This window comes from Bufo bufo, chromosome 11 (assembly GCF_905171765.1).
Source record: "Bufo bufo chromosome 11, aBufBuf1.1, whole genome shotgun sequence".
In the NCBI taxonomy this organism is placed as follows: Eukaryota; Metazoa; Chordata; class Amphibia; order Anura; family Bufonidae; genus Bufo; species Bufo bufo.
The window spans coordinates 21,963,308-21,991,028 of NC_053399.1; the positions used below are offsets into that span (position 1 = coordinate 21,963,308).

A 27,721-nucleotide genomic window follows, 5' to 3' on the forward strand; every position below is an offset into this window, starting at 1 on the left:
ACAGCAACCAGTTATTTACTACCACCCCCCCCCCAAAAAAAATTATTTTATATATATATATTACACATACATAAATTAATTGAGTGATATTATTTGAGATGTTATGTTTTCTTAGTTCTTGAGAAAGGACTGGAGGTAGAGGGGAGGATCCCTCTTTTAAAAGGCGGTTCTAGTTCCCGTTTCCTGTCCGAAGGAGGCGGCGGTCTCTCCAGGGGTGCTGTCATAGGCTCAAAGGAAAACAATTACCGGTAAGTGTAGTCCAATATTTTGGGATTTTTGCACGGATTAACATTCAGTATTCTGACTAGAGATGAGCAAATCAATCTTCAGATCCAAAAGCGGATCAATACAATCAATGAAGTCAAATTAATTCATCCATGGTGTCCTGGGGGCGGCTTTCAGTCACCTCTACCTGAGAGCTTAGCACTTAGACACAAAAAACCAAACCTCCTTAGATTAGATTTTTCACATATTTGACATTTATATAAAATTCTCATATTTGAGTTTCAATTCCAGACACTTTCAAAATCTCTGCTTACAGTCAGTGACTGGAAAAATGGCTAGTTTACCTTACATTGCTCGCACAGACATAGGGTTTGTTACAATATCTCCAGCCTAGATAATCCTCTGTATTGCTATGTGATGATAGTGATGCTTTGAAGGGAAATAACCCATTGTTTAAATCACGTTTTTGTGTTATATATTTGTTTGTTTTTTCCCATGTCACTATAATAAATATATAGAATTTCTGCAATTTTCACATTGGCCACTAGGCCTAATAATAGGTGATGATTTCATGTTCTGGTAATTTTTCAGTAGCTATTATCTTTATCACCACAGGCAGAATTACAATGTCAAGTACCACCTCTGTTTAGATAACAAAGGATCCAGCATTCACAGTAGGTGTTGTCACAACTTACCTGCTCCCTCCCGACCTCTGCACAAAGCATGCCTGAAAAATCTCCCATAGAAGTCAGAGGGGTAATATCCTGTCCATTGTGTCTATGGCCCATGGGGCTGCTCTCAAAAGACAGGCAGTCTCAAGATATGTTAGGCCTAGTGTGAAAATTGCAGGAATATATATATATATAATTTTTTTTTTTTTCTAATAGTCACATTAACTTTTTTTTAAAATCTGGGAACACAAAAACATGATTGAAACACTATCATTTTCTGATGACACATCCCCTTTAAAGGGTTATGCCCATTTTGTATAGTGTTAGCCTATTGCTAGGATAGGCTATCACTTTATGTGTGGGTGTGACCTGTTGGACCCCACAAATTCAGAGAATGAAGGTGCTTTAGCACTGTATATCCTCTGCACAGTGGTGCCCCAGCCACCCGCGGTAAGGGGAACTGCCCAATGACCCAATGCAAGTGAATAGGAATGGGTGCAATTCCCTGCAGGCTCAGGATTGGTGGGGATCACAGAGGTTGGACCCCCGCTGTAGAATAGAATATCCTAGTGATGTGTCATCACTTTGAGATGGGAATACTCTTAAGATGTCGTCTAGTCTTGTGCAAACAAACCTTGACTTTTTGATACTGATTAAAAAGGTATGCAATTTTTGGGCATTCATTCACAGCAAGCAGAGAACTTGGAAAACTGTAAGAACATGCTCATTTGGGCAAGGTTAGGTTCACATCTCCGATGGAGGTCCTGGCAGGAGCAGATCTCAGAAAAAAAAAAAAAAAAAATCCAAAATAAAAATCCCACAATAGTATTTTGTCCGGAATGTCAGAATCTATAATGGAAATCCACCGGATCTAATTATGGTCATTGGGATCTAGTGGGGGATGGTTTCTGTTCCGGAAATGAAAAAAGGAGCAGTGCCACAGATGTGAACCTAACCTCAGCAGGAAAATGTGTCAGTATAGGCAATTCTCTGAACAAAACTGATACATTGTAACAAACCCACCTACAAGACAGTAGCGTGAACAGGCCCTTCTATGGTGCAATACCCGCCATGTCTAGTCTGCTAGCCCTACGTTATTACCCGTATGTGAATAAATGTCTACAAGCAGTGGCCAGGCATCATTTATTTCTTTACAAGTCAATTGGTTCCTCAGTCTCGGATGCTTCCTCCTCTCCTGAATCTTCACCATCATCTGCCCTGGAGACCTGGGTGACATCACCATCATTTCCCCTGGAGATCTGGACGACTTCATAAAAGCTCTGCTGCAGGTCTTCAAGAGTGTCCAAGTTGTCGACTTTCTCAGAAATATGTCTGGCGTCCAGTAAGTTGTCCAACGTCTGATCTTTACTAGAGACGTCCAGCAGGAGATTGTCCTCAGGGGTTTCCTTCAACACCTGGAGATCAACATCATCTTCATGGTCAGGAGATCCTTTGTCTTCTGGACCATCCAGAGAAGACAGGTGGTCATGTGAATGCCAGGGACTGAGGTCGCCTCCACCTTCCTGATCAGATTGGGCATCGTCCTCCTGGTGGTGATCACCTTCTGGTCCATCTGCACCTACTCGGACATAGTCTCCATGCTTAGTGGTTGTGGTGCCTGGTTCAGCAAGGGCATCGTGCTGGAGATAGTGCTTCATGTCTGGTAGGGGGTCCACGTGTACATGGTGGTCAGTGATAAGACTGTCTAGATAAGAGGACTCGTCCTCCAGGGAGCTCCCATTAATAACCCAAGGAGAACTGGTAAAATGTCCTCTGGTGTCAAAGTGGTGACCCACAACTGACTTCAGGTTGCTTTCTTGCTTGCAGTCCAAGTCAGCCCTGAGAATGTCCAGCAGGTGGCGCATTTTACCCTGTAGAGTGAGAGAAGCCAGGAGCTGGTAAAGCATGGGAGATATCAGACTGGCAAATATACACAGCAGCACAGAGTATTTCAGGATAGGGGTGTGCCGATCTGGTCATCAGTCTCAGTGATTCTTACCTCGTCTAATCGATGTCTGTTTCCTTCTAGGTGTCGTTGAAACACGCGCTCTAGAACCCTGAAAACAAACACTGGTATTTAGAGCCGCGACTACATTAAGATTTGACTCCCACCATCGTGTGATCACGACTTACCTGTCCGAGAACAGTCCAAGGCTCAGAATTTCATTGGTGACGTCGGCCACAAAATTGAGATAGGCCAATTCTTCCTCCCTGTATGGAGAAATAAGGTGGGGGGTGTGAGTGGGAGGGCGCTCCGCTTCCATCAGCCCAGATCCTACAACCAGTCACCATCTACTGGATGGAGGTGCAGGGACCCATCACTTTGAGGGCAGACGTCATAGATTAGCAAGATCCCCTTCCCCCTCCAAATATGACTGACTTACTCAGAGTGAATCTTCTGGAGCGTTGGAGAAGGAGACATGAAGTCCCTGGTCGACAACCTGGAAAACCACAAATGTTAAAGCGATTATAAACGATTGGGCCACTGGGGGGGGCTGTGCTTGTGAATATTTCATTACATATACAGTGGCTCCTTGCAGGCTGTCCCATGCGTCCCCCTCCATTCACATCCCCCCCCCGCCCCGCCCCACCCCACCCTATGGGGCCATCACTGGGTTCCAACTCTTCTCTTCTCTGCGGGGGGAAAGAGGGTGGACACAACCCTTTTAAAGATGCATGAGAAAATAGTGCCCCTCCCCCACCCTGGGATCCGTGCTTCATACCTGGAGAGGGGGCGCCGCTGCTCTCCTGTCCCTTCATCGTCTTCATCACTCAGTAGCAGATCTTCATTGTTCCCTCCCTGCTGTAAGAAATCAGTCATTTACACACCTGACACCAGGGGGTGAACAGATTTGATAGCACTCTATATAAAAAGCCTCCCAGTGACAATTATGGAGGAATAAAAAAAAACTTAAAAACTTGTGTATTATATCTGACAATTGCCGGTGAAATCTCTCACCTACTAAATTCTAAATCCTCTGCTTCTCCTCACAAAAGTATACTGTAAAACTGTCTGCCTGCCGTCACCACTAGAGGGTGCTCAGTGCTTAAGATTTTATACAGTTACCATTAAACTCCATGGAAGCTGTAAAATCTCTGTGCGCATAGCGTCCCCCAATGGTGGCTGCAGGAAAACAGTTCTATGTATATAAAGCCTAATCACTGTACAATAAATGGTTCTGCAGCTTTCTAACAGACTTTCTTTCAGTGCCTTACCATTTTCAAGATCTCCGCTTGCTGCCAATGAATGGAAACATTGTGATTACATTCATCAGCTAACAATGTTATGAATCCCTATTTCCACATAAAGGCTGAAAATCCAAACTGACCCAGACCCGCTGACACCCCTGAGGGTCACATCTTTTAAATCCTCATTTGTGGTTTAAAAAAAAAATCCTACAACTAAGGGCTCATGCACACGAACGGATATTCTTTCCGTGTCCGTTCCGTATACGGAACCATTCATTTCAATGGGTCCGCAAAAAAAAATAAAAAAAAGTTACTCTGTGTGCATTCAGTTTCCGTATTCCGCAAAAAAAATAGAACATGTCCTATAAGGCTGGTTCTACACGACGACATTTGTGGCGCAACATTTTGTATAAGGATAGTCTATGGTGTCGCACTGAGACATGCGGCGACAGTCAAGAAAAAAATCCATTGGAGATGTCGCAGTGCGACACCATAGACTATCATTATAAAAATTGTCGTGCAGTGTAGTTGTGCCCCATCTGTTGTGCGAAATGTCATCGTGCGGACCTATCCTTATTGTCCGCTTTACGGACAAGGATAGTACTGTTCTATTAGGGGCAGCTGTTCCGTTCCGCAAAATACGGACGTCATCCGTATTTTTCACGGACCGCAAAATACATACGGTCGTGTGCATGAGCCCTAATCCACATGGTTTATATGCAGATTTATCACCAATGCGACTCAAAGGACGGTGAGGATGAAGTTTTTGGCAGCCACTGGCACCAGAAACTATACAGTGGATGCAGTCTCAAGCAGGCAGCACCATCCACTGTGTAGTGGCCATGCCAGGTACTGCAGCTCCGCTCCCATTCAAGTGAGCTGCAGTACACCAGTGTCAGGAACTACACAACGGAAGGAGCCCGCAGGGAACAGCTGATCTGTGGGAGGGTCAGGAGTTGGACCCCTACCATCAGCCCTTTCCTGATGGTAGGTCATCAATATCTAAGTCCTGGGGGTCAGGGGTGAGGTTACCTGATCTCCGATGGGTGAGGACTCCCTCTCCGGTGATGTTCGACGAAAACTAGGGGGGGGGTAAAAAAAAAGATTAAAATGAGTCGGAGGCTAAAGTCACATGCAGATGGTCTCCGAATGTGGTGGAGCGGGGGTCTGCGCTCATCACAGCCTTCAGGGTGGGGGCAATATACATACAAAACGCTGCTTAACCGCTTCATTACTGGAGCACTGACCCCCCCCTCCCCCTTCCCTTCCTTACCAGGCCAGTTTTTCAGTTTTAGCAATGGGCCTATCTAACTGCAAATTACTAATTCATTTCTGAGCCAATCTACATGGATTTGATGTGATTTTTCACAGGACACCTAAGATCTTTCTTTTTTGCCATTGGATGACAGATTTAAAGGAATTGTCCAACTTATTTATATTGATGACCTATCGTCAGAAAAGGTCATCAATATCAGATCGGCGGGGGTCCGACATCCGGGATCCCCCGCTCATTAGCCATTCGTGCCCGCGCTGCCTCCTCCTCATTGTTTATCTGCTGTCGCCTCCGCAGTGGTCAACAGGTGTAATTACAAGAAGCTCCTCGTTCCTATACCAGTGTATAGGAGGCAGCCGTCCCATTGAAATGAATGGGGCAGTTTGTATTTACACCTGTTCACCACTGCGGAGGGGACGCTGGCACGAACAGCTGATGAGCGGGGGTCCCGGATGTCGGATCCCGGCCGATCTGATATTGATGACCTATCCTGAGGATAGGTTGTCAATAAAAATAACTTGAACAACCCCTTTAAAGGAAAAACTGTAAAAATTATGAAAAAATGTATATTTTTCCTTTATCAATTTTTTTTCTGTTACAAAAGGTTTCAAGACAACATTTCTAAATGTAATTTTATTTAAAAAGGAAAAAAAAAGTGTGTGTTTGTATATTTTACACACACGAACATATTTTGCGGAACCATTCATTTCAATGGGTCCGGAAAAAACAAACAAACAAGCAAAATAAACAAAGAAACAAAAAAACAGAAGTTACTCCGTGTGCATTCCGTTTCCGTTTGTCCGTATTTCCGTTCCGCAAAAAGATAGAACATGTCCTATTATTTTCCTCAATATCGACAAGGATAGGACTGTTCTATTAGGGGCCAGCTGTCCGTATCCGTATTTTATGCTGATCCGTCTTTTGCGGACCGCAAAATACATATGGTCGTGTGCATAAGCCCAAATTCCACTAAAATATTGCTAAAACTAATAAATGTAATTTTTTTTTTAAGAAGGAAAAAGGGGGTAAAAATGTGCATGTGTGTACATAGTCTAGGAACTACAGCTAGAACTTTTTTACTTTATTTCACTTTATAAATTTTTTATTTATTTTTAATTAGAAAAAAAAAAAAAAAGGGAATTAACCCCTTCCTGCCACAGTCAGGGCAGCAAGGGGGAAATTCATAGACTGCAAAGCTCACAGTTAATTTTACAGCCAGCAGGGGGCGCTCTCACATAAATAACAATGCGCCCCTGCTGGCTTTTACCCTGCGATGGATCATTGTAGCGGAGAGACCACTTTGCCTGGTCTCCAGGATCCTTACTGTGACCACAGCGCGGTCAGACCAGTCTCATCTCTGCAGACAGTGCGGAGAGCCCCGCTAACATCCATTCTAATGCTTGTGTAATGCTTGTGTATGAGCAGTTATGCATAGACACAGCCAAAATAGCCAAACCCGCTACAGAGAAGGGGGTGCACATACTTTTATCCACCCGTCGTATATTACATACTGGAATACACAATTTTGGAGAGATATTTGGTCCCCCTTACCTGCTGATCTCAGTCTGGGCCTCCGCCTCGGTCACCATCCCCTTCTTCTTCCTCCTGGGTGGGGTGTAATAACGGGACTGGGCGAGTGCAGACTTGGCCTGGGTCTTTAGGGTGCGGGGGGTGAAAGGGCGCTCCTTGTTGGTGAAATGATGGGAGTGTTTCTCCAGCAGGTCCCCGCTGTAAGTCTTGGTCTGATTGTCCTGGAACTTGCAGGGACTGGACCAGGCGGTGAAGGTGCTGAGCCCGCCGGGCAGTCTGGAGGACTCGGGGTACCTTCCCTGCAGCTCGCCAGTGTGGGCCGGAGACCTGAGGGGTCTCGGGGAGGAGAAGAAGGAGCTGGGAGAATAAACAGGTCCACGATCCGAATACGGGGAGGAGTGTCTCAGGAGAGGAGAGCGAGAGTCATAGGGGTCCTGGAAAGAAGCGCAAGTCATTGGTCAGCATTAGGCTGAAATAGATCTACGACCTTGGAATGCCTCACTTTTTTTTCAAGACCTCTGCTCGCTGTCAGTGAATGAGAACACATTCAGAGGCAGTCCTGCTCTCAGCACAGAAGTGGATCCAATTATACCCAGTCCACACAATGCTCTTTAAGCAAACAGGTCAGGGTATGCCTGTAACCCATCCAGGGGTGCTCTGCCCACCAAAATACTGTACAGGTAAGTGGTCATCCGCCCTTATAGAACAGTTATAGAGTGGAGAAGGGGGCAGCACGTGGGAACAGGTAAGTGTGCTGTGTTGTACTAGGAGGCTGGCACAGTGGGCACTACTTACAAGTGGCACACAGCAAGAGAGCTATGGGGGGGGGGGGTCTCCCATGAATTTGGAGCTAGGGGACGCCTAGGAGGGAACTACTGGGAGAATGGCACGGTATAATAAGTTATAATTTTAAATATGTATACTTAAACAAAAATACATACACCGTACAAATTGTGTAGTGAGTGTCGTTATGGAAGGGGATATACCAAATATGTGGAGATTTTATTTTTGCTATTTTTTACACTGAAAAGTGTTTTTTTTTTTTTTTCCAAAAAGGTGTATTTTTTTATTTAGATTTTTTTAACCATTTAATAGTCCCATAAGAGTACTTTAATAGGTGATCTTTTGATCGCTTATATAATTCTCTGTACTACTCATGCACTGCAGAGAATTATAGTGTCGGTGCTATACTAACAGTCACCAGCAGGCTGCGCCAAAGGGGTGCTGCCTCCTAGGGTACACTGCAGGCAAGCTTGGGGCCTTCATTAGGGGAAAACCTACAATCTCATTCACCAGGAGCTGATGGGGTACAGAGGGAGCTTCCACTCTTTAAACCACTTAGATGCCGGTGTCTCTATTGACTGTGGCATCTAAGGAGCTCAGCAGGGATCTTTATTGGCACTTCTGCCGGTCCAGGCTGTTAGAACCGGAGCCTGGCTCTCGTGACGGAGACCTATGCAGCTGTAAAAAGGGAGACGCCCAGCCTAAGGCCCATTAGTGACCTCACCTTGCTGTGCATGATGGAGTCCACGCTGTCTCTGGAGCGAGGGCGAGAAGAAACCGCGGAGGTCCTCTCCATCCGCGCCGCCTCCTTCTTCATCCTCTCCCGTTTCTGCTGGTCGCTGTCTTCAAGACAAATACAGGACGACAAGTTACAAAATACTGAGAAGAGCCTGACATAAGGGTCCGAGAGCGCGCAGAAACCACAAGGAGAGACCCAAAGACCCCCCGGAGATCTGTGTAACCAGCCCAGGCTGCTTGACACAGGATTCTCTATGCTGGATGCAACTGTGACAAACCCTCAGCTGTGAGAAGTTTTAGGTCAGGGTGGATTTCAGAGTCTATAGGAAAGAATGCTCTCATTCACTGAAAATGGTGAACTGGAACAGAAAGTGTATTGAAGGGGTTTTCCAGGACTTAAGGATATCAGATCTTTGGGGTGTGACGCTCGCCGCCCCCACCAATCAGCTGTTTTGGGCGTGCACTGGACACTGTACTGTGGACGCAAGGCTCTGTCCACTGTGGGGACGGAATGGGAGCTGACCCCAGCATGGCCACTACATGGTGTGGCGTTGCAATGTGTTTGTAGAACAGAACTACGGATGCGGACAGCATATGGTGTGCTGTCTGCGTCTTTTGCAGCCCTATTGAAATTAATGGGTCCACACCCGTTCCGCAAAATTGCGGAACGGATGCGGACCCATTCACAGGGACGTCTAAATGGACCCCAAGTCACATGAAACCAAAATACTCCTTTAACACTTTCAACCTACAATATTACTGTATCTCACTGGTCACAACAGAATATATAGATCCCCAACATTTTTTTAAAAGATCCCTGCTTGCTGTCACTGAATGGAAACATTCTGATTTAAATCTAGAGGCTGAAAATCTGTGCAGACTTAAAGGCTTTGTCTAGAAGCTATTGTACATTTTTCAAACCAGCGCCTGGATCTGAATACTTTAGTAATTGCATGTAATTAAAAATTTTGTATAGCCAGTGAGCTATTCAATAAAATGTATCTGTATAGCGCCACCTGCTGTTTGTTTCTTTTTCTTATTTCTTTGTCCGCACATGCTCAGTTTCATTATTCCCAAGTTGTGATAGGTAGAACATGGACACGCCCCCCCGAGCTGCAGCAGAAAGGACACGCCCTTGAGCTGTCAGCTTGATATAAATCTAGCAGAGCAATGAATGGGGAGATCTCTGGATCCATGTGAGGTACAGGGCCGGTTCTAGCTTTGTTAGAAAGAGATTGTCATGTCCTATATGAGGTCTGATTTTAGTTTTTTACAATAGTCATAGTATAGCCTCTTTAATATTTCTCACAGCTGAAGGTTTGCAACAATGAATGATCAAGGAATCCTGTGCGGACGCCCAGGCGGCTCATGAACATGGCTGGATAGTAGATGAATTCAGCTGAAGGCGAAAGAACGTCACAGAATTTCACCTGCCCCGAGGCCACGCTCACAGTGACGGGAGGAGCAGGAAAAACGTGTCCAAGGGCCGGGTAGTATTGATCTTGGAAACTGGCCGCACAGCAAGTGAATAGCCCCAACCCCGAGGTATTAACTGAGTATTACACAAAGACTTGTACTGAGCCTCAGCAGACAGTATCACACATGAGAGGATTAGATACAGCAACTTAGCAAACAGTATCACACATCACAGGATTAGATACAGCCGCTCAGCAAACAGCATCACACATGAGAGGATTAGATACAGCAACTTAGCAAACAGCATCACACATGAGAGGATTAGATACAGCCGCTCAGCAAACAGCATCACACGAGAGGATTAGATACAGCGGCTCAGAAGACCGTATCACACATGATAGGATTAGATACACGGCTCAATAAGTACACTGAGCATTTCCATTGTGAAGGGCAGATAAATGGGAATAAACACTTACATTTCACGCTCTTTATCATACTCTTTGGAATAGAACAGTCAACAGCAGCTGGAGAGGAAAATACACAAAACATTACTGGCTGCGCAGATTTTAGTCTATTTCTCCCTGTTATCGGCCATGTCAGGCTGGGGAGAGGCTGACCACTGGGAGGAGTGACAGAAACCTACCTGACCCCATGTACAATACTTTGTCATATGTCCAGTGCCGAGACCCTCCGGACATTACATCCTATGTGACTGATATCAGCCGCTCCTCTTATAACGCTCCAGCGCTGATATAACCTCCAGAGACATTACATCATATGTGACTGATATCAGCCGCTCCTCTTATAACGCTCCAGCACTGATATAACCTCCAGAGACATTACATCATATGTGACTGATATCAGCCGCTCCTCTTATAACGCTCCAGTACTGATATAACCTCCAGAGACATTACATCATATGTGACTGATATCAGCCGCCCCTCTTATAACGCTCCAGCACTGATATAACCTCCAGAGACATTACATCATATGTGACTGATATCAGCCGCTCCTCTTATAACGCTCCAGTACTGATATAACCTCCAGAGACATTACATCCTATGTGACCGATATCAGCCGCTCCTCTTATAACGCTCCAGCACTGATATAACCTCCAGAGACATTACATCATATGTGACTGATATCGGCCGCTCCTCTTATAATGCTCCAGTGCTGATATAACCTCCAGAGACATTACATCCTATGTGACTGATATCAGCCGCTTCTCTTATAACGCTCCAGCACTGATATAACCTCCAGAGACATTACATCATATGTGACTGATATCAGCCGCTCCTCTTATAACGCTCCAGCGCTGATATAACCTCCAGAGACATTACATCCTATGTGACTGATATCAGCCGCTCCTCTTATAACGCTCCAGTACTGATATAACCTCCAGAGACATTACATCATATGTGACTGATATCAGCCGCTCCTCTTATAACGCTCCAGTACTGATATAACCTCCAGAGACATCACATCATATGTGACTGATATCAGCCGCTCCTCTTATAACGCTCCAGTACTGATATAACCTCCAGAGACATCACATCATATGTGACTGATATCAGCCGCTCCTCTTATAACGCTCCAGCACTGATATAACCTCCAGAGACATTACATCCTATGTGACTGATATCAGCCGCTCCTCTTATAACGCTCCAGTACTGATATAACCTCCAGAGACATTACATCCCATCCCCATTCACTTCTGAAGAACACGGAGGCGCTGGCTACTTGCCATGATCCTAGGTAGACACCTTACCTTTAGCCGAAAGGATTTTATTGTAGTGGAGGAGCATGCGGTCCCGGATCCGGTACTGGTCGCTCAGCCGGCTGCTGTGGCCGATGCAAAATGCTGCAATCAGAAGAGAAAATGAAGGAACGAACGACAATAGTGCAAAACCTGTGGACAGGCAAGTGTTAATGGAGCCAACTCTGGGACCCTCATATCAGGAGAATGGGGTCCCTTTCACCCCTCCAGAAAGTATACGATTTAGAGGTGGCTTTCGACACACGTGGCTCCCTCCATTGTAGTTCATGGGGGTTGTGAAATGCTAGGGTGTTACCACATCACCCATAGGGGGCCATTTGGCGCAAAAATAGTCGTAAGACTCTTTTCCAATGCCTGTGACAATATTTGCTGCATGGACGTTTTTGCGCTGTTCCAACCACGAGGGAGCGATGGGGCTGGGACTTGGGCCCTGAAGCATTTACTACTTTTTATGCCTGGAAACACGGAGTAAAAACGGCTGCGGTCAGGGGCTGGACTGCCGGCGGTGCACCTAATTTATGACGAGGCTTTCTCCCCCAGCGCAGGAGGAAACAGAGACAAGCGTAAAAAGCCGGTCATTATAAATGACCCCATAATCTTTAGTGGAGAACTACTTGGGGGAGAAGGAGCCCTGCAAGCGAGACCTGCACTGAGCAGACATGGAGGGAATCTACTTTTGATATTCCATAAATTCTGAGATGGTAAGTTGGTAAGACCCCTTTACGTTTTATTGCAACCCTTGGCGGTTGTGGCCCTCGCACCAGAAAGGTTGAACATCCAGAAGAAAAGACAACCAAAAAAAACAAGCAGCAAACAAGAAAAATACAAATAAATAAAAAACAATAACAAAGAAAATAAAATCCTCCAAAGATGGAAACTAATATGCCGCTTCCGGGACAGGACATGTGGGTGATCGCCTGTGGTAAGTGATGACCTACTTATTGGGCCAGGACCTTGACACCCCCCTCCGCAGGTGAACACGGCGAGCAGCCCACACTATGCGGCACATTAACTAACGTGTCTGCACCACTTTTTTTGTCGCATTCTCTCCTCGATGCCCTTGTTTCCTTGTGTCTGCACAATTTATTAACATTGCTGCGTCTGTATTGTTGTGTTTTGCGACCCCTGCACCGTTTTCTGATTATACGACAAATTCTTTCGCTACGCCTTAACATAACAACGGAATGCACATGGCATAAGGGCTCATGCACACAAACGTATCTTCTTTCCGTGTCCGTTCTTTATTTGCAGACTGTGTACGGAACCATTCATTTCAACGGGTCCGCAAAAAAAATTAAATAAATTAAAGTTACTCTGTGTGCATTCCGTTTCCGTAAGTCTGTTGCGCAAAGAATAGAACATGTCGTATTATTGTCCGCATTACGGACAAGGATAGGACTGTTCTATCAGGGGACGGCTGTTCAGTTCCACAAAATACGCAATGCACACAGACGTCATCCATGTTTTTTGCGGACTGCAAAATACATACGGTCGTGTGCATGAGCCCTAACTTTTTGCGGGCCCATTAAAATGAATGGTTCCTCATACAGTCTGCAAAAAAATAAAAATAAATAAAAAAACAGAACAGATGCGGAAAGAAAATACGTTCCTGTGCACGAGCCCTCACGGATGCGCCAAAAACAACCTGGACCACATAGACACCACAATAACACATTTAGGTGCAACAGTCTTGCCCCACAATTGCTAAGTACTATCAGGTGTAAAACACTGGCGCTGCAGACAAAATACAGCTGTGCGCCAAATAATAAATCAAGCCCTAAAGGCATGCACACGACTGGCGAAAAAAAATTATTAAAAAAAAAAAATGGAGAAAAAGGCGCGCTTAGTTAATGTGCCGCTATGAATTCTTACCGTTACTCTTTGTACTGAGGTGTCCTCTGAACGGGCTCGATACTCCGCAGCTGGGAACGGATGGAGCCCGAGACCCTGCAACCGAAACAGTCATATCATTATATATACTGCAACTGCGCAGGTAGCATCAACGTGCCGGAAAAATGGCGCATTCAACAGTATCGAGATCATTCTTTACATTCACAGAAACGCTATACTGATTTAGTTTGGCGCACACAGCTGAGGGTTCTTGAGGAACAGGTGCATCGCTCTTACCTGTCCAGCTGATACACTGTAACAAACAGCACCTGTGACCAAATATGAAGACTCTTGACTCGAAAGATAAAGGGGGTCATTTATTAAGGGACTTGTGACTATTTTAGTGAGTCTCTTTTTGCAACGGGTTTCACACAGAGTTTGTTAGGACAGAACTCCGGCCCCAGCAAATTTACTTGGCAGAAAACGACATCAGTCAGGGGCTGTTTTTGGCGCAAGGACTGCCATAGAGGAGCCTAATTTATGACGCAACGCAAGGACGAAACTAAAACCTGTTCTTAGTAAATATGTCCCAAAGTGCGCAATTATTGGGAAACATCTCGCAGGGCACAAAACGGGGGCAATAGAATACATTTGTTACAAGTGCCAAGTCCCTTAAAGGGACGGTACATTTTTCCTAAACAATATAAAACACTGTGAGCGACGCTTAGAAAATTAAAAGGGGTTATCCCATAAATGTATTTTCTGTGGGTGGTCGGCAGCTCACCTGCATCTCCCAGGATGCAGTGCAATTAGCTCTTCTTAACCCCTTCATAGCAAATAGTCCCATACATACAGCCTCAGAGATACAGATGGTAGGTGATGCCCCCACAATCTCCTTCTCCGCTGTCTAGACCAGGGACGCTCAAACCTGCAGACCTCCAGCTGTTGCAAAACTAAAACTCCCAGCATGCCCAAACAGAGTACAGCTATTAGGGCATGCTGGGAGTCGTACTTTTGCAACAGCTGGCGGGCCGCAGGTTGAGCGTCCCTGGTCTAGAGAGAACGAAAAAGAGAGAACGAAAAAGAGAGAGATACACAGAATGTAGAAAGAGGGACGAATGAATGGAAGGCGCCTGGACCACTTCTCTATCAGATCACTATGGAGGAATGGAGCAGAGGAGCTACTGAGCATGTCCGTCCAGCACTTTACGCAGACGATGGTGGACACAGGAGAACAAACAGCAGGGGGCGCTGCCGGAGAGGAAAATGTAATGTATATAAATTCCTTACGGTATTTGCATTGCATGTATATGGCAGTAACACCTCACCAGCTGGTGACCAGATCCCTGGGAGCTGACGTTCCAGGGTCGAGAGCAGCAATCCAGGGCAGTGTGACATCACAGGAGGACTCATTGTGATGTCCGCAGTTCTCTCTCAGGTCCCCGGCTGGGGCTGCACCTGGACTTGCTGTGCAGGGCCCACGATCATATAGAAGTCAATGGAGCGCTCTGGACGAGAGCTGTAGTTACTACAAAATGCTTATGGGTACATTCACATGACGGCTGAAAAACAGTCCCTCTGAATTGTTGGGTTGGGGGGGGGGCATCAGTACGTGAAAGTGCACAAATGAGGACATGTCCTATTTTTTGATGTCCCATAAAAAAATAAATTAAAAAAATAAAATAAAAAATGAACAGAACTACAGACTGCAATGGTTCTGAAAAAGAGCGGCGTGGCGGCCATTTTTTACAGTCGTGACTGCACAGCACCCTTAGGCCAGTGAGGCTAGGTCTACACGACGACAATAAGTCACGCGACAGGTAGGGCACAACTACCCTGCAACATTTGTCGCGCGACAATTTTTATAATGATAGTCTATGATGTCGCAATGCGACTGCGATCTCGAATGGATTTTTTGCGACGTTGCAGTGTGACATCATAGACTATCATTATAAAAAAATTTGCGCGACAAATGTCGTCATGTAGACCTAGCCTAAATTGCATGCGTGTGCTGTCCGCGGTTTCCACAGAAATCCATTGACTTTACACATCAGTGGTTTTCCACGGTAACATGCCCTGTTTTAGGGCTCTTGTAAAACTACAAGTCCCATCATGCCCTGCTTTAGTCAGTCTGGGCATGGTGGGAGTTGTAGTTGAGCTCAGGTTGGCCATCCCTGCCCCATTTTGTCCATGATCACAGATCGCTTACATACATCACAGTCTATGGGTCCACATGAACACAACGGACAGAACACAGACGCCATCCGTGTTTGGTCAGTGCTGTTCACGGATCCTTGCTAGGAGATGCTCTGGAAATTATTTTTCAGCCCAGCGGTGTCCTGGGAATATGGATCACACGCAGTGGGCAAAAAACGGATACACGGACCAAACACGGATCCCTCACAGATGAACCGCTAACCTTCTTGTCACAGATGTCATCACAGACTTGGAGGTGTGAAAGGGGTCTACTACTCACTTTGGATCAGGAACTGCATTCATAAGGGCTCATTCAAACGGCCGTATGCTGTCCGCAAAAAACGCGGATCCGTTTTTTGGCGGATTAGATGCTGACCCATTCACTTCTATGGGGCCGTTTTCTTCCATTGCACGGCTCCGCAAAACAAAAGAAACATGTCCTGTACTTGTCAGTGAAAATCAGGACATGGCCCTATTGAAGTCTATGGGTCTGCAAAAATACAGAAGGCTATCCGTTTGTTTTTTTGCGGACAGCATACGGCCATATGAATGATCCCTAATTCGGATGGCTACTGCATAGCTCACCTCTTCCTCTAACCTCTTTAGATACAATGGGGGTCATTTATGACAGTTTGGCCTGTCGGATTTCAACATGCCCGATCCTTTATTCCCATGGGAGACGAGACACAGACGGAGGAGTCCGGCGAGTAGAAGAAATGATGCCATCCAATCAGGACAAAATCTTCTCTCGTCACAAAATGGCATAAACCGTCATATGGTGACTTTAGCCAAACTCTCAGATTTTCCTACTATAAAAAAACCCTGAAAACTACTGGTGTCGGTGATAACAGTGTAAAGTCAATGGAAGGTGGGGGGTGAAGCTGCCTCTTAATCCGGCCGACACGTCCCCGAGTCACCAGGTAAAGCCCCATCTGTCACCAGAGCTCCTCTCCGGGAGGGAAAACCTCCTCTTGGCCGAGTTCACACACAGGTTTGTTGCAGATTTTCAGATGTGGAATCTGCACTGAAAATCCACAAACAAGAACAAGGAGAGGGAATGGGGTCTAAGAAAGGCCCAGCAAGCAGCAGGACGCCATGAGTGCAAGAGCGTAATACATATGTAATCGGCTCCATATCCATCCTGGATGACGTGTATAATATATAGAGATCTGCCCCATATACTGGATCTATGTGTAGAGAGGTATTCATGTCCCATACATTGTAACTACATGTATAGCTGTATCCAAGGAGTGTACACAGTATCTACATGTATAGATATATCCACAGTCTCTACAGTGTATTACATGTATAGATATATCCACGGTCTCTACACTGTATTATATGTATAGCTGTATCCACAGTCTCTACAGTGTATTATATGTATAGATATATCCACGCTCTCTACAGTGTATTACATGTATAGCTGTATCCACGCTCTCTACACTGTATTATATGTATAGATATATCCACGCTCTCTACACTGTATCTACATGTATAGATATATCCACGGTCTCTACAGTGTATTATATGTATAGATATATCCACAGTCTCTACAGTGTATTACATGTATAGATATATCCACGGTCTCTACACTGTATTATATGTATAGCTGTATCCACAGTCTCTACAGTGTATTATATGTATAGATGTATCCACAGTCTCTACACTGTATTACATGTATAGATGTATCCACGATCTCTACAGTGTATTACATGTATAGATGTATCCACAGTCTCTACAGTGTATTACATGTATAGATGTATCCACAGTCTCTACAGTGTATTACATGTATAGATGTATCCACAGTCTCTACAGTGTATTACATGTATAGATATATCCACAGTCTCTACAGTGTATTACATGTATAGATATATCCACAGTCTCTACAGTGTATTACATGTATAGATATATCCACAGTCTCTACAGTGTATTACATGTATAGATATATCCACAGTCTCTACAGTGTATTACATGTATAGCTGTATCCACAGTCTCTACAGTGTATTACATGTATAGCTGTATCCACAGTCTCTACAGTGTATTACATGTATAGATATATCCACGGTCTCTACAGTGTATTACATGTATAGCTGTATCCACAGTCTCTACAGTGTATTATATGTATAGATGTATCCACAGTCTCTACAGTGTATTACATGTATAGATATATCCACAGTCTCTACAGTGTATTACATGTATAGCTGTATCCACGGTCTCTACAGTGTATTATATGTATAGATATATCCACGGTCTCTACAGTGTATTACATGTATAGATATATCCACAGTCTCTACAGTGTATTACATGTATAGCTGTATCCACGGTCTCTACAGTGTATTATATGTATAGATATATCCACGGTCTCTACAGTGTATTACATGTATAGATATATCCACAGTCTCTACAGTGTATTACATGTATAGCTGTATCCACAGTCTCTACAGTGTATTATATGTATAGATATATCCACGGTCTCTACAGTGTATTATATGTATAGATGTATCCACAGTCTCTACACTGTATTACATGTATAGATGTATCCACAGTCTCTACAGTGTATCTACATGTATAGCTGTATCCACGCTCTCTACACTGTATTATATGTATAGATATATCCACGCTCTCTACAGTGTATTACATGTATAGATATATCCACGCTCTCTACACTGTATTACATGTATAGATATATCCACAGTCTCTACAGTGTATTACATGTATAGATATATCCACGCTCTCTACAGTGTATCTACATGTATAGATATATCCACGGTCTCTACAGTGTATTACATGTATAGATGTATCCACGCTCTCTACACTGTATTATATGTATAGATATATCCACGCTCTCTACAGTGTATTACATGTATAGATATATCCACGCTCTCTACACTGTATTACATGTATAGATATATCCACAGTCTCTACAGTGTATTACATGTATAGATATATCCACGCTCTCTACAGTGTATCTACATGTATAGATATATCCACGGTCTCTACAGTGTATTACATGTATAGCTGTATCCACAGTCTCTACACTGTATTATATGTATAGATGTATCCACAGTCTCTACAGTATTACATGTATAGATGTATCCACAGTCTCTACACTGTATTATATGTATAGATATATCCACGGTCTCTACAGTGTATTACATGTATAGCTGTATCCACAGTCTCTACACTGTATTATATGTATAGATGTATCCACAGTCTCTACAGTATTACATGTATAGATGTATCCACAGTCTCTACACTGTATTATATGTATAGATATATCCACGCTCTCTACAGTGTATTACATGTATAGATGTATCCACGCTCTCTACACTGTATCTACATGTATAGATATATCCACGCTCTCTACAGTGTATTACATGTATAGATGTATCCACAGTCTCTACAGTGTATTACATGTATAGATATATCCACGCTCTCTATAGTGTATCTACATGTATAGATATATCCACGGTCTCTACAGTGTATTATATGTATAGATGTATCCACAGTCTCTACAGTATTACATGTATAGATGTATCCACAGTCTCTACAGTGTATTACATGTATAGATATATCCACGCTCTCTACAGTGTATCTACATGTATAGATATATCCACGGTCTCTACAGTGTATTATATGTATAGATGTATCCACAGTCTCTACAGTATTACATGTATAGATATATCCACGCTCTCTACAGTGTATCTACATGTATAGATATATCCACGCTCTCTACACTGTATTATATGTATAGATATATCCACGCTCTCTACACTGTATCTACATGTATAGATATATCCACAGTCTCTACAGTGTATTACATGTATAGATATATCCACGCTCTCTACACTGTATTATATGTATAGATGTATCCACGCTCTCTACAGTGTATTACATGTATAGATGTATCCACGCTCTCTACACTGTATTATATGTATAGATATATCCACGCTCTCTACACTGTATCTACATGTATAGATATATCCACGCTCTCTACAGTGTATTACATGTATAGATATATCCACGGTCTCTACAGTGTATTACATGTATAGATATATCCACGGTCTCTACACTGTATTACATGTATCCACGGTCTCTACATTCAGGTACTGTACATTATATTCGTAATATACACTAATCACAAAAAGTGGATATTTGGCGTGTGGGTGAAATTTCAGGATGAACTTAAGATGCCCTCTAACCTTTACAGGGGAACTTAATGTGACCTTCTCTAACCTTCTGAATTCACACGTCCAACTGTTCAGAGTTTCAGTACTTTTTTGCACAACTTGCTGTTCTCTAACAAGGAGCTTAATGGCAAAATTCACATTAGGCGGTTGATCCACGAATCGCCCAATAAATTTCCCGGTTCAATAAGAATAGAATTTAAACAGTCCTCCTCCTCATCATGCTGTTCACATTGTGACATCATGAGACCAAGACGACACCTAACAATATCAGTACCTCGCCATTGCGAGGCTTCAAGCAGGATGTTCTCAGACAGAAGTGGTCACTGAGCTTAGAGCGTCACAGAGTGTCATCAGCAGATTGTATCAGGGATACTGAGAGACTGGAAGAGTCACAGAAAGGCAGAGGAGTGGACCTCCTTTGGCCACAACCCACACTGATGATTGCTTAATTGTCAACAATGCCCTGCGGAACCGGATGACGAATGCCACGCAACTCCTGGCACATTTAAGGGAGGTGAGAGGCACCCGAGTGTCACGTCAGACCATTCGAAACCGTTCACATCAGCGTGGTCTGCGACCTGCAAGGCTACCTGACCACAGGGAGCATCTAAGCTGGACGAGGCACCAGTGGGCCTCAGTGCTGATCGCTGCATGTGAAGGCGCCCTAATTACCCACGGTTTACATGTTGATCCACCACGTGGATTCTCGTGCAGATTACAACCGCAGAGTAATCCAGTACCAGCACAGTGTATGAGCTCAGACAAATCTCATGTACTTAGCTTATTTATTGCATGCAGAAGTCACCTTGCTGTGTGGATTTTCAAATCTGCGGCATTTTAGTTGATTGTGCGATTTTTTATTTTTTTTCCCTCTCTCTCTCATTGCAATGGAAGAATGAGATCTGTGGCAAATCCACAGCAAAAAAACACAACACACCGGGATGGTGTTACAGAAACCCACAGAAATCAGCACAAAATCCCTGCGCCAATGTGAATGGGCAGTAATATGTATACGCCTGTGTGTATGCTTTATCTGTTTCCTGTATAGGGATGTATGTGTCCATTATGTTGTATAGATATGATGTCTACATGTATGTAGAGGATGCACGCTGTGTACAGAGGTATCTATGTGCTGTCTACATGTATGTAGAGGATGTGTACAGAGGTATCTATGTGCTGTCTACATGTATGTAGAGGATGCGCGCTGTGTACAGAGGTATCTATGTGCCGTCTACATGTATGTAGAGGATGCACGCTGTGTACAGAGGTATCTATGTGCCGTCTACATGTATGTAGAGGATGCGCGCTGTATACAGAGGTATCTATGTGCCGTCTACATGTATGTAGAGGATGCTCGCTGTGTACAGAGGTATCTATGTGCCGTCTACATGTATGTAGAGGATGTGTACAGAGGTATCTATGTGCCGTCTACATGTATGTAGAGGATGTATACAGAGGCATCTATGTGCCGTCTACATGTATGTAGAGGATGCGGGCTGTATACAGAGGTATCTATGTGCCGTCTACATGTATGTAGAGGATGTATACAGAGGCATCTATGTGCCGTCTACATGTATGTAGAGGATGCGCACTGTATACAGAGGTATCTATGTGCCGTCTACATGTATGTAGAGGATGCGCGCTGTGTACAGAGGTATCTATGTGCCGTCTACATGTATGTAGAGGATGCGGGCTGTATACAGAGGTATCTATGTGCCGTCTACATGTATGTAGAGGATGCGCGCTGTGTACAGAGGTATCTATGTGCCGTCTACATGTATGTAGAGGATGCGCGCTGTGTACAGAGGTATCTATGTGCCGTCTACATGTATGTAGAGGATGCGCGCTGTGTACAGAGGTATCTATGTGCCGTCTACATGTATGTAGAGGATGCGCGCTGTGTACAGAGGTATCTATGTGCCGTCTACATGTATGTAGAGGATGAGCGCTGTGTACAGAGGTATCTATGTGCCGTCTACATGTATGTAGAGGATGCGCGCTGTGTACAGAGGTATCTATGTGCCGTCTGCATGTATGTAGAGGATGTGTACAGAGGTATCTATGTGCCGTCTGCATGTATGTAGAGGATGCGCGCTGTGTACAGAGGTATCTATGTGCCGTCTACATGTATGTAGAGGATGCACGTTGTGTACAGAGGTATCTATGTGCCGTCTACATGTATGTAGAGGATGCACGCTGTATACAGAGGTATCTATGTGCCGTCTACATGTATGTAGAGGATGCGCGCTGTGTACAGAGGTATCTATGTGCCGTCTACATGTATGTAGAGGATGCGCGCTGTGTACAGAGGTATCTATGTGCCGTCTACATGTATGTAGAGGATGCGCGCTGTGTACAGAGGTATCTATGTGCCGTCTACATGTATGTAGAGGATGTGTACAGAGGTATCTATGTGCCGTCTTCATGTATGTAGAGGATGCGCGCTGTGTACAGAGGTATCTATGTGCCGTCTACATGTATGTAGAGGATGCGCGCTGTGTACAGAGGTATCTATGTGCCGTCTACATGTATGTAGAGGATGTATACAGAGGTATCTATGTGCCGTCTACATGTATGTAGAGGATGCGCGCTGTGTACAGAGGTATCTATGTGCCGTCTGCATGTATGTAGAGGATGCGCGCTGTGTACAGAGGTATCTATGTGCCGTCTACATGTATGTAGAGGATGCACGCTGTGTACAGAGGTATCTATGTGCCGTCTGCATGCATGTAGAGGATGCGCGCTGTGTACAGAGGTATCTATGTGCCGTCTACATGTATGTAGAGGATGCACGCTGTGTACAGAGGTATCTATGTGCCGTCTACATGTATGTAGAGGATGCGGGCTGTGTACAGAGGTATCTATGTGCCGTCTACATGTATGTAGAGGATGCACGCTGTGTACAGAGGTATCTATGTGCCGTCTACATGTATGTAGAGGATGTGTACAGAGGAATCTATGTGCCGTCTGCATGTATGTAGAGGATGCGCGCTGTGTACAGAGGTATCTATGTGCCGTCTACATGTATGTAGAGGATGCGCGCTGTGTACAGAGGTATCTATGTGCCGTCTACATGTATGTAGAGGATGCGCGCTGTGTACAGAGGTATCTATGTGCCGTCTTCATGTATGTAGAGGATGCGCGCTGTGTACAGAGGTATCTATGTGCCGTCTACATGTATGTAGAGGATGCGCGCTGTGTACAGAGGTATCTATGTGCCGTCTACATGTATGTAGAGGATGCGCGCTGTGTACAGAGGTATCTATGTGCCGTCTACATGTATGTAGAGGATGCGCGCTGTGTACAGAGGTATCTATGTGCCGTCTACATGTATGTAGAGGATGCACGCTGTATACAGAGGTATCTATGTGTCGTCTACATGTATGTAGAGGATGCGCGCTGTGTACAGAGGTATCTATGTGCCGTCTACATGTATGTAGAGGATGCGCGCTGTGTACAGAGGTATCTATGTGCCGTCTACATGTATGTAGAGGATGAGCGCTGTGTACAGAGGTATCTATGTGCCGTCTACATGTATGTAGAGGATGCGCGCTGTGTACAGAGGTATCTATGTGCCGTCTACATGTATGTAGAGGATGTGTACAGAGGTATCTATGTGCCGTCTACATGTATGTAGAGGATGCGCGCTGTGTACAGAGGTATCTATGTGTCGTCTACATGTATGTAGAGGATGCGCGCTGTGTACAGAGGTATCTATGTGCCGTCTACATGTATGTAGAGGATGCGCGCTGTGTACAGAGGTATCTATGTGCCGTCTTCATGTATGTAGAGGATGCGCGCTGTGTACAGAGGTATCTATGTGCCGTCTACATGTATGTAGAGGATGCGCGCTGTGTACAGAGGTATCTATGTGCCGTCTACATGTATGTAGAGGATGCGCGCTGTGTACAGAGGTATCTATGTGCCGTCTACATGTATGTAGAGGATGCGCGCTGTGTACAGAGGTATCTATGTGCCGTCTACATGTATGTGGAGGATGCGCGCTGTGTACAGAGGTATCTATGTGCCGTCTTCATGTATGTAGAGGATGCGCGCTGTGTACAGAGGTATCTATGTGCCGTCTACATGTATGTAGAGGATGCGCGCTGTGTACAGAGGTATCTATGTGCCGTCTACATGTATGTAGAGGATGCAGGCTGTGTACAGAGGTATCTATGTGCCGTCTGCATGTATGTAGAGGATGTGTACAGAGGTATCTATGTGCCGTCTACATGTATGTAGAGGATGCACGCTGTGTACAGAGGTATCTATGTGTCGTTTACATGTATGTAGAGGATGCGCGCTGTGTACAGAGGTATCTATGTGCCGTCTACATGTATGTAGAGGATGCGCGCTGCGTACAGAGGTATCTATGTGCCGTCTACATGTATGTAGAGGATGCACGTTGTGTACAGAGGTATCTATGTGCCGTCTGCATTTATGTAGAGGATGCGCGCTGTGTACAGAGGTATCTATGTGCCGTCTTCATGTATGTAGAGGATGCGCGCTGTGTACAGAGGTATCTATGTGCCGTCTACATGTATGTAGAGGATGCGCGCTGTGTACAGAGGTATCTATGTGCCGTCTACATGTATGTAGAGGATGCGCGCTGTGTACAGAGGTATCTATGTGCCGTCTACATGTATGTAGAGGATGCGCGCTGTGTACAGAGGTATCTATGTGCCGTCTACATGTATGTAGAGGATGCACGCTGTATACAGAGGTATCTATGTGTCGTCTACATGTATGTAGAGGATGCGCGCTGTGTACAGAGGTATCTATGTGCCGTCTACATGTATGTAGAGGATGCGCGCTGTGTACAGAGGTATCTATGTGCCGTCTACATGTATGTAGAGGATGAGCGCTGTGTACAGAGGTATCTATGTGCCGTCTACATGTATGTAGAGGATGCGCGCTGTGTACAGAGGTATCTATGTGCCGTCTACATGTATGTAGAGGATGTGTACAGAGGTATCTATGTGCCGTCTACATGTATGTAGAGGATGCGCGCTGTGTACAGAGGTATCTATGTGTCGTCTACATGTATGTAGAGGATGCGCGCTGTGTACAGAGGTATCTATGTGCCGTCTACATGTATGTAGAGGATGCGCGCTGTGTACAGAGGTATCTATGTGCCGTCTTCATGTATGTAGAGGATGCGCGCTGTGTACAGAGGTATCTATGTGCCGTCTACATGTATGTAGAGGATGCGCGCTGTGTACAGAGGTATCAATGTGCCGTCTACATGTATGTAGAGGATGCGCGCTGTGTACAGAGGTATCTATGTGCCGTCTACATGTATGTAGAGGATGCGCGCTGTGTACAGAGGTATCTATGTGCCGTCTACATGTATGTGGAGGATGCGCGCTGTGTACAGAGGTATCTATGTGCCGTCTTCATGTATGTAGAGGATGCGCGCTGTGTACAGAGGTATCTATGTGCCGTCTACATGTATGTAGAGGATGCGCGCTGTGTACAGAGGTATCTATGTGCCGTCTACATGTATGTAGAGGATGCAGGCTGTGTACAGAGGTATCTATGTGCCGTCTGCATGTATGTAGAGGATGTGTACAGAGGTATCTATGTGCCGTCTACATGTATGTAGAGGATGCACGCTGTGTACAGAGGTATCTATGTGTCGTTTACATGTATGTAGAGGATGCGCGCTGTGTACAGAGGTATCTATGTGCCGTCTACATGTATGTAGAGGATGCACGCTGTATACAGAGGTATCTATGTGCCGTCTACATGTATGTAGAGGATGCGCGCTGTGTACAGAGGTATCTATGTGCCGTCTACATGTATGTAGAGGATGCGCGCTGTGTACAGAGGTATCTATGTGCCGTCTACATGTATGTAGAGGATGAGCGCTGTGTACAGAGGTATCTATGTGCCGTCTACATGTATGTAGAGGATGCGCGCTGTGTACAGAGGTATCTATGTGCCGTCTACATGTATGTAGAGGATGCACGTTGTGTACAGAGGTATCTATGTGCCGTCTACGTGTATATAGAGGATGCGCGCTGTATACAGAGGTATCTATGTGCCGTCTACATGTATGTAGAGGATGCACGCTGTATACAGAGGTATCTATGTGCCGTCTACATGTATGTAGAGGATGCGGGCTGTATACAGAGGTATCTATGTGCCGTCTGCATGTATGTAGAGGATGTGTACAGAGGTATCTATGTGCCGTCTACATGTATGTAGAGGATGCACGCTGTGTACAGAGGTATCTATGTGTCGTTTACATGTATGTAGAGGATGCGCGCTGTGTACAGAGGTATCTATGTGCCGTCTACATGTATGTAGAGGATGCACGCTGTATACAGAGGTATCTATGTGCCGTCTACATGTATGTAGAGGATGCGCGCTGTGTACAGAGGTATCTATGTGCCGTCTACATGTATGTAGAGGATGCGCGCTGTGTACAGAGGTATCTATGTGCCGTCTACATGTATGTAGAGGATGAGCGCTGTGTACAGAGGTATCTATGTGCCGTCTACATGTATGTAGAGGATGCGCGCTGTGTACAGAGGTATCTATGTGCCGTCTACATGTATGTAGAGGATGCACGTTGTGTACAGAGGTATCTATGTGCCGTCTACGTGTATATAGAGGATGCGCGCTGTATACAGAGGTATCTATGTGCCGTCTACATGTATGTAGAGGATGCACGCTGTATACAGAGGTATCTATGTGCCGTCTACATGTATGTAGAGGATGCGGGCTGTATACAGAGGTATCTATGTGCCGTCTGCATGTATGTAGAGGATGTGTACAGAGGTATCTATGTGCCGTCTACATGTATGTAGAGGATGCACGCTGTGTACAGAGGTATCTATGTGTCGTTTACATGTATGTAGAGGATGCGCGCTGTGTACAGAGGTATCTATGTGCCGTCTACATGTATGTAGAGGATGCACGCTGTATACAGAGGTATCTATGTGCCGTCTACATGTATGTAGAGGATGCGCGCTGTGTACAGAGGTATCTATGTGCCGTCTACATGTATGTAGAGGATGCGCGCTGTGTACAGAGGTATCTATGTGCCGTCTACATGTATGTAGAGGATGCGCGCTGTGTACAGAGGTATCTATGTGCCGTCTACATGTATGTAGAGGATGAGCGCTGTGTACAGAGGTATCTATGTGCCGTCTACATGTATGTAGAGGATGCGCGCTGTGTACAGAGGTATCTATGTGCCGTCTACATGTATGTAGAGGATGCACGTTGTGTACAGAGGTATCTATGTGCCGTCTACGTGTATATAGAGGATGCGCGCTGTATACAGAGGTATCTATGTGCCGTCTACATGTATATAGAGGATGCGCGCTGTATACAGAGGTATCTATGTGCCGTCTACATGTATGTAGAGGATGCGGGCTGTATACAGAGGTATCTATGTGCCGTCTTCATGTATGTAGAGGATGCGCGCTGTGTACAGAGGTATCTATGTGCCGTCTACATGTATATAGAGGATGCGCGCTGTATACAGAGGTATCTATGTGCCGTCTACATGTATGTAGAGGATGCGGGCTGTATACAGAGGTATCTATGTGCCGTCTTCATGTATGTAGAGGATGCGCGCTGTGTACAGAGGTATCTATGTGCCGTCTGCATTTATGTAGAGGATGCGCGCTGTGTACAGAGGTATCTATGTGCCGTCTACATGTATGTAGAGGATGTATACAGAGGTATCTATGTGCTGTCTACATGTATGTAGAGGATGCACGTTGTACACATATGTACCCGGGTCTCTCCTCACGGTTCCCGCCGATCTCCGGTCACTCACCCGGTCGGGCTCCGCCATTGCCGCTGTGTGTCGCAGGCCGGGGCTCATCTGTCGCAGCGCAGTGTCCGGGCGACATGTGGGCGCTGGTGATTCCGGCGTCTCCCTGGA

The 27,721-nt window shown here is 45.1% G+C and overlaps 1 protein-coding gene across 3 annotated transcripts; it reads right to left on the reverse strand.

Annotated features, from left to right (window-relative positions):
• Positions 1 to 1,673: 1,673 nt before the first annotated feature.
• Positions 1,674 to 27,721, reverse strand: SPATA7 (spermatogenesis associated 7). Of its 3 annotated transcripts, none has more exons than XM_040412402.1 (12): positions 27,614 to 27,721; positions 13,475 to 13,549; positions 11,594 to 11,686; positions 10,302 to 10,349; positions 8,396 to 8,514; positions 6,910 to 7,322; positions 5,118 to 5,166; positions 3,620 to 3,699; positions 3,281 to 3,337; positions 3,030 to 3,107; positions 2,896 to 2,953; positions 1,674 to 2,767 (listed from the first exon to the last, which is right to left on the reverse strand). In XM_040412402.1, exons 1-12 carry the CDS (start codon positions 27,687 to 27,689, stop codon positions 2,048 to 2,050), a joined length of 1,866 nt encoding a protein of 621 aa, XP_040268336.1. In that variant the 5' UTR covers positions 27,690 to 27,721; the 3' UTR covers positions 1,674 to 2,047. The 3 variants fall into 3 exon arrangements, with proteins under 3 accessions (XP_040268336.1, XP_040268335.1, XP_040268334.1); XM_040412401.1 differs by lacking the exon at positions 27,614 to 27,721 and adding an exon at positions 14,761 to 14,849 and having other exon boundaries at positions 3,620 to 3,696; XM_040412400.1 differs by lacking the exon at positions 27,614 to 27,721 and adding an exon at positions 14,761 to 14,849.